The following is a 14,351-nucleotide window of genomic DNA, read 5'->3' on the forward strand; positions in this document are numbered from 1 at the left end:
AAAAAAAGATCACTAATCACAGATCACCATAACAAGTACAATAATGAAAATGTTTGAAATATTGCAAGAATTACCAAAACGTTAACACAGAAGCACGAAGTGAGCAAATGCTGCTGGAAAACGGCGGTGTTGCCACAAACCTTCAATTTGCAAAGAATGCAATATCTGCACAGTGCAATAAAGCAAGGTATGCTTATATTCTTTATTACACATGCAAAATAATCACATCCTCTACACATAAATCTTTAACATACTAGAAATACTTCTTGAGAGCAGAGACTTTTGTCTTATACATTTTATTTGCTCAGATGACCTCAAAAAGAAGTGTGACTTAATCATGTAAATTATATGAATAGAGATATAAGCTCGTATTTATAAAAAACTTTATGGCCCAGAGTTGTCCAGAAAGCGAATGGTTCCCCTCTAAGGTGTCTAAGCACAAGAACAACCACTCCTTCATGTGGTTATTTCACAGGACTAGATCTGATTAAATGAGATGACTTTTAAGCTCTCTTCCAATCATTAATGGGGTGGCCAGTAAGTCTCATGGCCCATGCCAACTCCTTTTAACCAGTAGTGGCTGCCTAGGGAGCAGTGGTAACATGGACTGTGAGGCCATGCTCACATTCAATAGGCCAAAGTGATATGCTTAATCCATCAAGTCAGTGATAAGTAAGGGAGGGGAGAACTGTGACATGCTAATCTGTGTATTTGCCAACCATGAATCTCTGTGTTTTGATACACAAAGAATCCCAGATTACTTCTGTTCTGAGACAAAATGGTACCAAGAGTATATTTTTGTAACTCTTAATGATTCTTCTAATCTTAAATCTTCAAACCACTCTTCAGTTACTTGGTGAAAGATTTAGACTAAAATAACCTTTTTTTTCTCCTCTTTTCTTTGGGACAAGTAAAAGCACATATTTGTTTATTCCACAGATGAACTAATAAGCACTCACCTCTACAAGTTGTGATTTGTCATAATCTTTACGGTGACGGTAGATGCACTGACTAAGAAGAGAATATAATCTCTCAAGTTGATCAACTGCCAGATTGTTGCTTTTATCTACCAACAAATCAAGCAATTTCTAAGAAAAATTAAAAGAAAAAGGAATAAAATGAAATTTGATTTCATCGTTCAAACTGAAACGGTTCCACGCAAATGCTAGGCAACAGACACCACATGCTATGGTGTAATAGTGACACCTGAGTTTAGAAGATTCCAGGGCTTAGTTTATTACCAAGAACATTCTCGTATTTCTAAACCCCTCAAAACACACACAACTCTTTTTCATTAGAAGCCCTAAAGTACCTATATTCCTAGGTTAAAGCAAAAGATGATCAAAACTAGCTTTATTTCCATTCATTTAAAACTGCCTGGGAAGAGCGAAGCTTACCTTCAATCTCTCATGATCAACTATAAGAGGTGGCACAGGCTCAGACGGCTCTTCTGGAACCAGTTCCAGGCTTGTTGCTTTTGCCTGCTCTAAAATTAACTTACGATATTTCTTTACTTTAGAAGCACCTACAATTGGGGGGGGAAAAAAAAAAGCACTGCAGCAAATAAAAGTTAAGAAAAATCAGACAAACAATTATACATTCTTTTACCCACCACAAATCCTTTTGGAATAAGGGTGTAATTCTTTAAATAATAAATGATTTTTTGAGGGGGTAAGACGAAGCAACCCAGATTAAAGAGAACTAGACCACAACTATGAAAGCCAAGTCATACCAGAATATCATCTTAACAAACATATCCCCTAAAAGGAAGATAAGAGTAATCTTCAGCTCTAAGCAGTAACTTATCAACTGTCTTCATTCTCTGTATGATAATCATTTTAAAATTTGGAGCTCTCAGAACTAGAAGAAAGGAAGCAACCTAGAAAAGCAGTTACTAACACAAAGTGAGGACAACCTGCCTCATATTTGCCTCCCAATGCAAAAACACTTTCTTCAACATTGCCTGAAACGTCTTACTTTTCTCTGTTATACTGCCTTTGTTACACAAAATTTTCTCTTAAAAATATAAACCCGGGCCTCCCTGGTGGCGCAAGTGGTTGAGAGTCCGCCTGCCGATGCAGGGGATACGGGTTCGTGCCCCGGTCTGGGAGGATCCCATGTGCCGCGGAGCGGCTGGGCCCGTGAGCCATGGCCGCTGAGCCTGCGCGTCCGGAGCCTGCGCGTCCGGAGCCTGTGCTCCGCAACGGGGGAGGCCACAACAGTGAGAGGCCCGCATACCGCAAAAAAAAAAAAAAAAAAAAATATATATATATATATATATATATATATATATATATATAAACCCATTAAAAATGCAAAAGGTCTAGTGTCCTTTCCTACTACCTTAGAGTGAATTAGTATAATCTAATTACTTTCCTCCCAACACCTTGCTGAGACCAGCCACACTGAAAAAACAGAAACTGTGAGGTCGTTGAGTATAACTTGACAGCGCCAGGCACCCTGATGGGTAGGGAGGGCAGGTAGACCATCAAGCCTTACGCTCCCTAAGCAGGAGCACTCTTAGAGGAGGCCGAGGGGGGAGGAACACAAGGACAAACGTGGACTGTTTCAGAACTTTATACAGGACCTGGCCCATGCTCAGGGCCACTAAGGAGACCCTTCCTCCTCCCTCCTGCATTAGTTCTCTTAGTCGCAAGTCTTTAAACAATTCCTTTTCCTCAGTGCCTGCTATATAGAGAAATAATAAATGAACCAAAATGTTGCCTTCAAAAACATATACCCTGATATACCAGAGAAATTTTATATTTCAGAAAGCCTTTAGAGCGAAAGCCTTTATTTATAGTTCAATTAATATATGCTAGGAGTTTTGTTAAGACCATACGGATCCTCATTATCACATCCATGGACTTCTAGAGGCCCAAGAACCTGAATTAGGAACCACTACACGAGGTTACATTGCCCTGACAGTTACAAATGAAAGCTTCAGGTAAAGCTTTTACACAACAAATATCTTTAAAGCTTTTAGATCACCAGTTGAACATAATATTCATTTAAACCTTTTCTGCAAGCTTACTAAAATCTCATAGTGAACGAGCGTTAAAAAGAACTTCTCCTCCCCACCCATTCTGCCTCCTAACAGGAATCTCTCCCTTTTCCCTGCTCTGTCCCGTTCATTACGTAACTCTAGCTTCAACACATTTTTTAAAGTTCTGTCTATATGATAGCCCAGGATAAATCATGCTCTTAAAATTGCTTTCTATTATTAAATATTGGAGAAAAAGAAAAATTCTCAACAGGCAGCATTTAAGAACCGTACCTCTCTCTTTATCCATTAAAATAATTCTAAGACTTTGAATAATACCATCCTACTCTCTAATTCTACTGGAGGGCTAAAAAAACTGGCATTAAAAAACTTTTCTCACATAGCCCAAATCCCAGGCTAACACTATACCCTCCACACAATTTAGAGAGCATGATACAATTTCAAGATAACCTGGTATAAGAAGAGTGCTTATTCGGGAAGGAAATTCAGTACACTGAGCAGAGTGGATCTCTAAATCACACCATCTCACTATGGGCTAAAGAATAATGATAAACAACAAAGCGGGGCCAGAAACCCTCAACTCCCCCTTTCTGTTGCTTCTTCAAAGAATCAAATCTCCAAAGCAAGTCAGCAGTGGGCAGAGCGCTCTGACTCTGCGAGAATAAAGTAACTTTGACAGTGAGGATTCTGCTGCTTTCTTCCACCACTGGTCGTATAGATAGAGTCTCCTAGACTAAACATCCCTCAGATTCAACTAACAGTGACTGCCTGGCATGAATATACCTTAGTATGTGCCAGGTACCAGGGGAGGCGATTAATATACATGACATATAATCCCTGCAGTGACACCATTCTGAAGTTTAATTTAGAAGATAAAAGACACAGGGTTGGAGAATATAAGCAACTAGCTCAGAGTCACATGATTATAATGAACAGGAGTGGTAATTTAATGTGGGTTTATATGACCATACTATACCATACTGCTACAGTATCCAAGTCTTCTCACCCACCCCCACCCCCACCCCACCCCAATAATCCTTCTGTTAGAAATCCATCTTCTTAACACTTGTGGATCTACTCAGCTTTTAGTCATAAATCCATTATGACAGGGATGATAATCAGGTGGGAGGCAGAAGAGGAAGCAGCCAGGTAAGCAATGCATTCTGGACCACAAACCCTCTGAAACATTCACCAGAATTTATTATGCATGTGTACACTTTTCTAGGGAAAGGGGTGAAAACTGCAAAAGATTCTCAAAGGGGTATAATTATTTATCAACTATTGCTACTGGGGACCAGATAAAATATGCACTTAATTAACTCTGGAGTTAAAACCTTTAGGAAAAATTTTAAAACATTAGCTCTACCTTCTTTATCCAGTTCTGCATCTTTAACCTCCACATCAGGGCCAGGTTCGAACTTCTCATTATTGCTATATTCCACTGCCTCTAGTTTCTCAGGATCATCTCCATGATTTTCATTTGAAGCTTCTGGTTTTTCTTTTGACTGGTCCTCCAGAAGATTCTTTTGTTCAGAATTACATTTGTCTCCACTACCACAGAAAGAAACTACTTCAGCTTTGCCATTCTGACACTCCAGAAGTGGTATTCCTTCAAAACTGTCAGTGGAGGCCTCACCATTTAGACAGCTTCCTTTAAGGAAAGATTCTTTCCTAGATGTCTGTTCTGGATTTAGAGAACTGCTGCTGTTGACGAGTAGAGACTCATTGGAACTTTCCTCTTCAGTAGATGCAAAGTTCTCTTTTGTGCCTGCTCCGTTGTTAAGCCTCCGCCCCTGGTCCATGTCCATGATGTCACATGATGATTCATCATTGGTCATAGATAAGTCTCCAGTCTCTTCTCCATTTTCTTCATGGCAGTCAGTGCTTACCTCAAACTCTCCATTTTCTAGCAATTTCCTGTCCTCCATATGATTCTCATAGTCAGCAAATTTGGTGTCCTCTTCATCTTTTTTTAAATTATTGACTTTCCTTTTCTTAATAATTCCTTTACCCCACTGTGATCGCCGCCTTGATTTTCTCCGAACTCGAACTATTTTACAAAGAAGGGAAAAAGATATGTAGAACTTGGAATGCAATGCTTGTTTTACAAATGTTTATTAAATAAGACCCAAACAAATGTAAACCCATACTAGCGTAACACACAGACAAAAACTACTTAGCTCTTGACATCCATGCTGACTAATCCTCACAAACTACAAGTAAAATGGATATGAAGTCAGGGATGAACTCTGAAGAATGAAAGAAATTTAAATTTATTTCCTGTATGAGTTCACTCAGCACTCACTTTTTACCACTGCCCTGGATTCTGCTTTATAGCTGTTCCTAATTCCTAACATCCAGGGGCCAAGTGTACTATACACACATTTAGGGAATGACCACACTACCAACCTGCCTGGAAGGTTTGGGGCTATAGCCCTGGACTTCCACCAGGAAGATGAGTGCTTTGTCAGCAAGATCACCCAAAAGCTTCTAAACCATGAAAGGAAATTAAAGTATGATCCAGTATATGAAGAGAGAATAGTTACAGGTGTCCCTACAAAGCAATCTCTACTGCCTCTCCTTCCAGAAGAAATAGAAGCCCTAGGAAGGTTATATAGACAATGTGGTTAGCCAGCTGTTAGACATCTACCACAAATGGTTCACCTATCAGGATCAATTTCTTGCAAAGTTGTTATTTGAAAATATGTAGAAAAATTAAGCCCTCTGCTATCAAGGCAGCAACAACATTAACAAACAATGAAAATAAATATTTGGTCAGTTATGTGAAACGGGAGACCTACAAAAGTTGTAGGGACTATACTCTTAGATGTTAGAAACTGTCATGAGCTTTTATGAGTAGATAGCTGGTACTTCCAGGTAATGATGGACCCAGGAATCTTTAATTTCCCATGTATGTATCAAAGGTAGCTGGTTATGCAAGTCAATCCCATTGTCCCTTAAATAAAAAGTTAACTTTTATTTTGCAATGTGGGACATTTTCACAAAGAAATTTAAATACAAAGTTATTAAAGCAAACTACTTAAGCTAGAGACCTATCACTTCTGGTATCAAACACCGAATTCTAAATATTAGTTTGTTGAAAGCCATCAGAGTAAAAATAATTAATTTTTTTCCGAGGCTATAAATGTAATGTCAAATCTGGCTTAATTTTAAAAGAGATAATATATATTTTTAATATGTCAATGTTGAAAGCTTCCTGGGCAAAGACATTTTAAAAAGAAAATACAAATATGAGAGCACTAAGTGTAGATTGTTTAATACACAGTTTAAAAACTGCTTTTGAAAGACAAATAGAGGGGAATGTGGTCTTAAGACAACCCTCACTTCTTTACTCCAGCACTTAATATGAACTTGTGATCTATCAACAGTATATAGTGTGTTTACATACTTTTCCCATCCTTTCATCTTTAATCCTTACTGAGTCTCTGTAAAGACACCAAGGTATCCACAAGTGTTGACAAATTTTGTCGTAACTATCACTCTTCTTTCTCATCTAAGAATAAATCAACTGGGCTTCCCTGGTGGCGCAGTGGTTGAGAGTCCGCCTGCCGATGCAGGGGACACGGGTTCGTGCCCCAGTTCGGGAAGATCCCACATGCCGCGGAGCGGCTGGGCCCGTGAGACATGGCCCCTGAGCCTGCGGGTCCGGAGCCTGTGCTCCGCAACGGGAGAGGCCACAACAGTGAGAGGCCCGCGTACCGAAAAAAAAAAAAAGAATAAATCAACTAAAGGTTTCTAAAATCATTTGCAAAATTCAAGTTATTTAGTCACTTGGCTCAAAATTTATTTTGCCTTCAAAACTGTACTATCATTACCATCATCTCTCCATTCCTTTATCCCCTATTAATTTCTATTTTTACGATTTACAGTTATAGTGTAATTGGAGACGAAATTTCTATATTAGTCTACTTTTAAAAGCACAGGCTATAAGTGATAGGAATTCATAAGCATTCCATTACTTACATGAAAAACTAATCCAGTCCACATTAAAAGTGTAAGAAAAGTATTCAGCTTGCCCTTTCTCTAAAATGTAGAACTGTTAGGTTTTACTACCTGACAAGTCACTCCTGACATTGTGTCCTTGCTTATTCTCCAATAACCAAAGGTACAAGAGGTTCCCTTTTTCCTTCCTCACTAAGCCATGGCGCACTAGAGCAAGAGGCTGGACCCTGCTTGATCAGGAGCCAGCTCAATTCCTTAAAATGTACTCATACCCTAAGCAAAGGTTAGGAGCCCTTCTGAAGTAAGCTTATTTCTAATGCTTTCATCCCAGCTAAGAAAAAGAAAATGTTCTTATCTGGGGAGAGGTCAAACTAGAGATATTTTCCCCGTCCTTTTATAATCACTTCTAATGCTTAGTATGATTTTGGTAAAATAAGAGGAATTGGTTATATACATGCCACAAGAATAGAGATTTTTGTTTTAGTCACTGCTCTATCCCCACAGCACCTGGCATGTGGTAGTATATATTTACAGGACTAATCTTTAATATACCCACTTCCTTTTACAAGGGTGCTTTGTGTGAAAAGCCCATTTAGAGGCACAATCTTTAAAATCAAGTTTTATAACATCTCTGAGTTTGTTTCCAAAACTAAGACCTTAGAAAAGCAACTCTTCCAAAGGGAGATTTAGACATATGATTTAAATAACTTAATGTAAAACAGACAAATGATGAGTCACATATGCCATCTACTGGTAAGAGAAAACAGGACTCACATTTGTAGATTACAATAATATTTTAATACTTAAAGGAAATTAAAACTGCTTGAAGCCAATATTCAATGTGTTTTAGTTAGTAAATATTTTTATCAGTTGTAGAGAATGTAGGGGTTTCAAGGTTTAAATTAGAGTGCTGTGTCACAGAATCCAGGTCACGATCCAAGGTACAACTAGGATAAAAAGCTTAATCAGTTTCATGGAACTAAATGCACCATTAAGCCCTTCAAACTCACACATGAGTGCCACTTATCACAAAGAGAACAAGATTAAAAAAACTGAGTCTGGTTCATTCATTCAAATTCAGTGCCACTGGTGAAAGAACTTATTATGGCCATCTTTACTGACAGTTGGAGCAGAATTACCACCTTTATATCAGAAGAACAGCGTATATCTTCCAAAGATGGCTATCTTTATTGAAACATAAAGATTATGTTAGGAAGATGCTGTGTTTATTAACATTTGTCTTTTAGAAATTTTACAGATCACCATGAATGGAAAAGTGAGGAGAACCCAGAACACTGAATTTTCCCCCTCTAAATACATCTGACTTAAACAAAACCAGTTAAAGAAGGCTACACAGATTTTTCTCAGAAAAATCAACTTCCTGCTGTCAATTCAGTCACTCTCCTAAGCCGGAGTTTCCATTTCCCACCATAACAAGAACATTCTGCATAACATACAGCAAGGGGTTGGAGGCGGGATGGATAAAAAAAATCTACTGGCTCCACATCTCTATCTAAAAACCAAAGTTGAAAACTGAAGATATTCAAATCTAGTTCAATTACAACAGCAAGCACTGAATGGAGATAGGAGAAAAGCAAATAAGGTTAAAGAAATGTATTCTGATTCAGCATTTTACCCCACAAGCTCTTAGCAGCCCTTTGGTGTATGTGCCCAATTCCTAACACATCTGCCTCATTCGCAGCTGTTCCCACTACTGGATAACATGATCTCAAATACTCACATGCACATTTATTTGCAGAGCTGTGCCAGATATCCATTGGATTTCTTTGTTTGTGCCGAAATGCCTCTTCAACTCTAGTTTCCGTCTTTCGAGCTCCAGTACCATGAGGATTTATTTGTTCTGTTGTTACCGATAAGCCTGCAAGCAGAAGATAAGCGATACCTATTTAAATATTCCCAGCTACATAAACCAACAAGGTTAAAAAAAAAGTCTGAAATACAAAACTGAATTTTAAAGTCATTAATTATACTTGGACAGTTTGTAATTCGGATGAAATAGTATCTTTTGATTTAAGATGGGAAAGAAACTAGATATAAAATCATATAAAATCATAAAAATAAAATGGCAGGCCATGCTTGTTTACACTTAATCCCCAAAGGGCCCTGTGTTTATTCATTGTACTTTGCAGAGTGATACATTTCACATTTTTATGACTGTGAGACAGTAAGATTATACATAGTCTAAAAGTCATGATTTCTGCCATCTTAGAAAATATAAGCATATATTGGGCCACTGAACCCCATTCATATGAACTGTTTCCATCTGACATTAGCTGGCTGTCACACCACACTGCATAAGTTTGGTTTTCGTGCACTGACCTTCATAAAAATAACCATTCCATCTCAATTCTCTTTACTAGACTTCTTTCTTCTATGCCATCCTTACATGTTGCCTTCCTTAAACGTCTCTAAGGGCTGTGTCTCTGGAATCCCTTTTCTTCTCACTTTAATCTACACCTTCCACCACAAATATTCATGCCTTCAGCTCCTACTGGCATTATATAATTATTCCCAAATTACATCTTTAGTCCAAAACTCTCTTGAGCTTCTGATTCATATCAGTTGCCTACTTAGTATCACCAACTGGATATCCTAGAGATGGGTCAAATTAAAGATAACTGGTTTCTCTTTTCCCACCAAAAAAAACCTGTCCTTATACATTCCCTCTCTCTACTGGTGGTGTTAGCATCTACTTAAGTCATTAAACCAGTAACATGGCAGCCAATTTTGCCTCTTCCTTTCCTTCACAATGCCCTCCACCCCTGCAGCTGCATCTCTCTCATGTTAATCCTACCTTCATTCCCACTTCACTAATTAAAACTCTGGACTACTCCAACAGCCCTCCCCCCACCAAAAGCTTTATTGAGGTACAATTTACACAACATAAAAATCACTCATTTTAAGCGTACGATTCAGTGATTTTTAGTGAATTTACAGAGCTGTGCAATCACCACAGCAATCCAATTTAGGTAACTGTTCCAGGCAACCACTAGTCCACTTTTTGTCGCTATAGACTTGCCTTTTGTGAGCATTTCATATAAATGGAATCATGCAATATGTGTTCTCTTGTGACTGCCTTCTTTCACTTAGCATAACATTTATAAAGTTCATCCATGCTGTACCATGTATCAGTATCTTATTCCTTTTTATAGCTGAGCAGTACGTCACTGTACAATATACCCTGTTTTGTTTACCCATTCATCAGTTGACGGACATTTGGGTTGTTTCCAGTTTTTAATTGTTGTGAATACTGCCATGAACATTCACGTGCAAGTCTTTATATGGACATATGTTTTCACCTCTCTTGGGTAGATCCCTAGGAGTAGAATCGCTGGGTCGTATGGTAAATATTATGCTAACTTTTTAGAAACTGCAAAAATGTTTTCAAAACTGGCTCCAACAGCTTTTTAACTGGTCTCTCATCCTCCTACCCAGCCACATTGAGACCTTGCTATTTTCCTGCTGCCAGAGCAATTTACCAAGCCATTCCACTGTGTCAAATACTTCTATGAATCCTACTGACTATGGCAATTGTTCTCAAACTTTAGTGTACATAAAAACCACTTGAGTTTGCTGAAGCGCAGATTTCTCGGCCTTACTATTCTCAGAGAATCTAATTCAGTAGTTCTAAGCTGATGTGGGTAATAAACACAAACACATTTTAAAAAACATAGACCTACAGGATAAAGTCCAAGCTCCTTAGCATGACATTGATTCATTCAAATATTTATAAAAAGCCTGTTGTATACCAGAGATAGTTCTAGGGACTGCAGTAGAGCTATGAATAAGACATTCACAGCACTTATATTCTAAATAAGGAGGAGAGACACAACAACAGTAACAAAATGCCAAGTGCTATGGTGACCAGAGCCTAACAAGATTAGGTGGCCAGGGAAGGCCTCTCTAAGGCAGAAGAAAAGCGTCTTCACAACTTCAGTGTCCTGGACCCAGCTCACCTTCTGAGCTCTGTTTCCCACCATTCTGTACATCTTTAGCAATACCAAACAGTTTGCAGTTCTTCCGATACACCACGTTATTTCACGTCTCTGCGCCTGTATACGTAGTGTGTGCTGTGCTTACAATACCTCCTCCTTCTCCGTCACTGCCTCCCTTCCACTACTTCACTAGAGACAACACTTCTATATTCATTCTCCAAACTCTGATCAAAATGCTGGGTTTCCTACCAGGACGTCTCTCCTCTGTGCTATGAACATGCTTCAATCAGTGCATATGCCACACTATACTCGATTTGTTTTACACTTACTCTCTCCTACTAAAGTGTGAGTTCCTCAAGGACAGGATTATATATAGAACGAACAAAACACATCTGCTAATTCTGTGTTTATACTAACAAAATTGCACATAAATTCCAATAGGTTTATAAAAAAAAGTATTCCTAAAAAAAGTTTTTAAGTATCGGTATTAGATATAAACTGATGAAAATAAACCCTCTTCAAATATGAAAGCCTACCTAAATCCTTTAAGAATAGAAATCCATAATTAAAGATATATGCCTGCAAAAGGAATTTCACTAAGAAGTACTTTATTTCTGTAATCTGCACTAAAACTGTTATAGAAAGTAAAATTTTAAAACATCTTTGAGAATTTACATGACACATTTTCATATCAGAAATTAAGGATGGGCCTCAAAATACATTTTCATAATACCAGCAACTGTAAAGAAACACCATTCAATGACATTCAATGACCTCTTACTCTTCAGTAGCAAGTTCATTTCTATAACTTACCTCTTTTTATTCTTGCTTCCTTAATTTCTTCACAGAGTTTATTAAATTCTGGATCCAATTCAGCTGCAATGATGGCATGCGCAGTGTCCTTCAGGGTACAAGCCCTGTGCCTAATTATTTTATCTGTTAAAAAGTTGGTATACATTTATTATACACATAAGTGAAATAACATGAACAAAGGGCATCTTAAAAAGAAAAGGAACACAAACATTTAAATAAAACTGTGACTGCAATGAGAAGCCTGGGCACCTCAACGAACAGCAGCCCCCTGCTCGCCACAACTAGAAAAAGCCCACGCACAGCCACAGACTCAACTCAGCCAACAAAAATTTTTTTAAAAAGGCTTTATCAAAATAATTAATTAATTAAAAAACTGAAAAGCATTTCTAGCTAAGAAGCAAGCTCATTTAAATGATGAGCAAAAAATAAATAAAATAGGCTACTCAATCAAGTTGACAATCCGCTGAGAACTATACTTTTAGAACTTCAAAGTACTAAGCCTACTTAACAAATCATTACCTCAAAGATATGGCTTTATTTTATATTTTTCAAAAATGTATGACATTCAATAAAAATTTTTAAAAGATTTACAGGATATTCACCGTATGTCCAGCACCAGAGCTACCATGGATAGATACTGAGATTTCAGAAAACCTTACATAGTTTTCTCCACGAGACAGAACTGGTCAAAACTATGCTAAATTAAGGGTGACTGATTAAAAAATTGTGACAGAAACAGACAAATACAATAAGGCACTCTAAGATAAGAATGCAAGATGACATAAATTGCAGGTAGACCTAGGAGAGAAGTGCATACTCTGTTCTAGGTAAATTATATCTAAAATTGCTACTAAAAGAAGAGTCTCTGCTTTACACTAACAGAGGAGTCCTCATTAACTAACAATATGCATAAACAGTGCTCCCTAGAGCTGTGCAACTCCAAGATATTAAAAGTCAAGTTAATATATCAAGGTCACTTAATTTGTAACAGAATTTAGCACTAGCATCTAAGTCACAAAATAACATCTGCTTTTTCATCTCTAGTAAAGACAAAAAGTATAAAGATGTATTTTATTTATAACTTTTCTTATTAGAAAGTCTAATAGTTCACTGTAGAAATCTTATAAAAACAAACATGCAGCACTCAAAAAGCAACCCACTGGTATATTTCCTTCCAATGTATTTTCTCTAAACTTTCACTCAATAAATATTGTCAACTGTACCAGGAAGTAAGTCAGGTGATGGCTACACAGTAGTGAACAAAACAGACAGGTCTCCACTTTCAAGGAGCTTTTCAGAATAGTATAGGAAAGAGGTATTTTACCAAATAATCTCATATACACATATAAACACCTCCTCCTACCCCTCCCTCACCCCCCAAAAAACCTGTAACAGCTATGATGAAAACCTACAGGATACTGGTGTGGATACCGATTTTGAATGGGCAAGTCAGGAAAGACTTCTCTGAATTAGTGGCATTTAAGCTGAGACTTAAAGCATGCACTGGGGTAGCCACTGACAAAGGGAAAAAACAGTGCAGGTTCAGAAAATACCATGTGAGAAGGTTCTGGAGTAAAAAGATCTTGGAGGGCTTCCCTGGTGGCGCAGTGGTTGAGAGTCTGCCTGCCAATGTAGGGGACGCGGGTTCGTGCCCTGGTCCAGGAAGATCCCACATGCTGTGGAGCAGCTGGGCCCGTGAGCCATGGCCGCTGAGCCTGCATGTCCGGAGCCTGTGCTCCGCAATGGGAGAGGCCACAACAGTGAGAGGCCCGCGAACCGCAAAAAAAAAAAAAAAAAAAAAAAGAAATTTAAGAAACTGAAAGGTAGCCTATGTGATTAGAACACAATAAGCAAGAGGCAAACGGGAATCTGACCAAATTCAAAGGATTTTAGATCTTATCCCAAGAGCAATGAAAAGTCATTGAAAACGTCCAAGCAGAGAAATTACATGATTTAAATGCTCATCTTTGAAAGATCTCTCTGGCTGTTCCCTAGAGACTGGATTGAGAGGGTCAGGCATAAAACCAGGGAGTATAATCGGAAGGCTCTTTTTAGTGAAAAGGGAAGAGAGAACTGAACCAGGTAATGGTGGTGGTAGTGAAGGAAAGGAAGACTACAGCTTTGAAATGTGTTCTCAGTGACACAACTTGGTGGTAAAGCAGGGGATGAGATAAGCATCAGGGAAGATTCCCTAGCTTCCTGCATGAAAAATGGGAGGATGGAAGTACCGCTTACAAAAATAAAAATTAAAAAAAAAATCCTAGAGTATAATTAGAAAGGAAGTAGGAAAAGAAGTTAGAGATTTGTGCTAGTTTAAAGAGTTTAGTTTTGACATGACTAAAAAATATCTAAGAGAGCCTGAGCCAAGATGGCAGAGTGGAAGGACATGCTCTCACTCCCTCTTGTGAGAACACCAGAATCACAACTAGCTGCTGGACAATCATTGACAGGAAGACACTGGAACTCACCAAAAAAGATACCCCACATCCAAAGACAAGGGAGAAGCCACAGTGAGACGGTAGGAGGGGTGCAATCACAGTAAAAGCAAATCCCATAACTGCTGGGTGGGTGACTCACAGACTGGAGAACACTTATACCACAGAAGTCCACCCACT

The 14,351-nt window shown here is 38.3% G+C and overlaps 1 protein-coding gene across 2 annotated transcripts in view; it reads right to left on the reverse strand.

Annotated features, from left to right (window-relative positions):
- ATAD2B (ATPase family AAA domain containing 2B) overlaps positions 1–14,351 on the reverse strand; it is a 150,955-nt gene that overhangs the window by 5,325 nt on the left and 131,279 nt on the right. For both annotated transcript variants that reach the window (XM_060117295.1, XM_060117294.1), the window contains exons 23-27: positions 11,737–11,859; positions 8,709–8,846; positions 4,371–5,054; positions 1,398–1,525; positions 960–1,088 (exon numbers count right to left, since the gene is read on the reverse strand). In XM_060117295.1, the coding sequence (XP_059973278.1) occupies positions 960–1,088; positions 1,398–1,525; positions 4,371–5,054; positions 8,709–8,846; positions 11,737–11,859 (1,202 nt within the window). The remainder of the gene's footprint in view (positions 1–959; positions 1,089–1,397; positions 1,526–4,370; positions 5,055–8,708; positions 8,847–11,736; positions 11,860–14,351) is intronic.

Source organism: Mesoplodon densirostris, chromosome 14 (genome assembly GCF_025265405.1).
Source record: "Mesoplodon densirostris isolate mMesDen1 chromosome 14, mMesDen1 primary haplotype, whole genome shotgun sequence".
NCBI classification, from domain to species: Eukaryota; Metazoa; Chordata; class Mammalia; order Artiodactyla; family Ziphiidae; genus Mesoplodon; species Mesoplodon densirostris.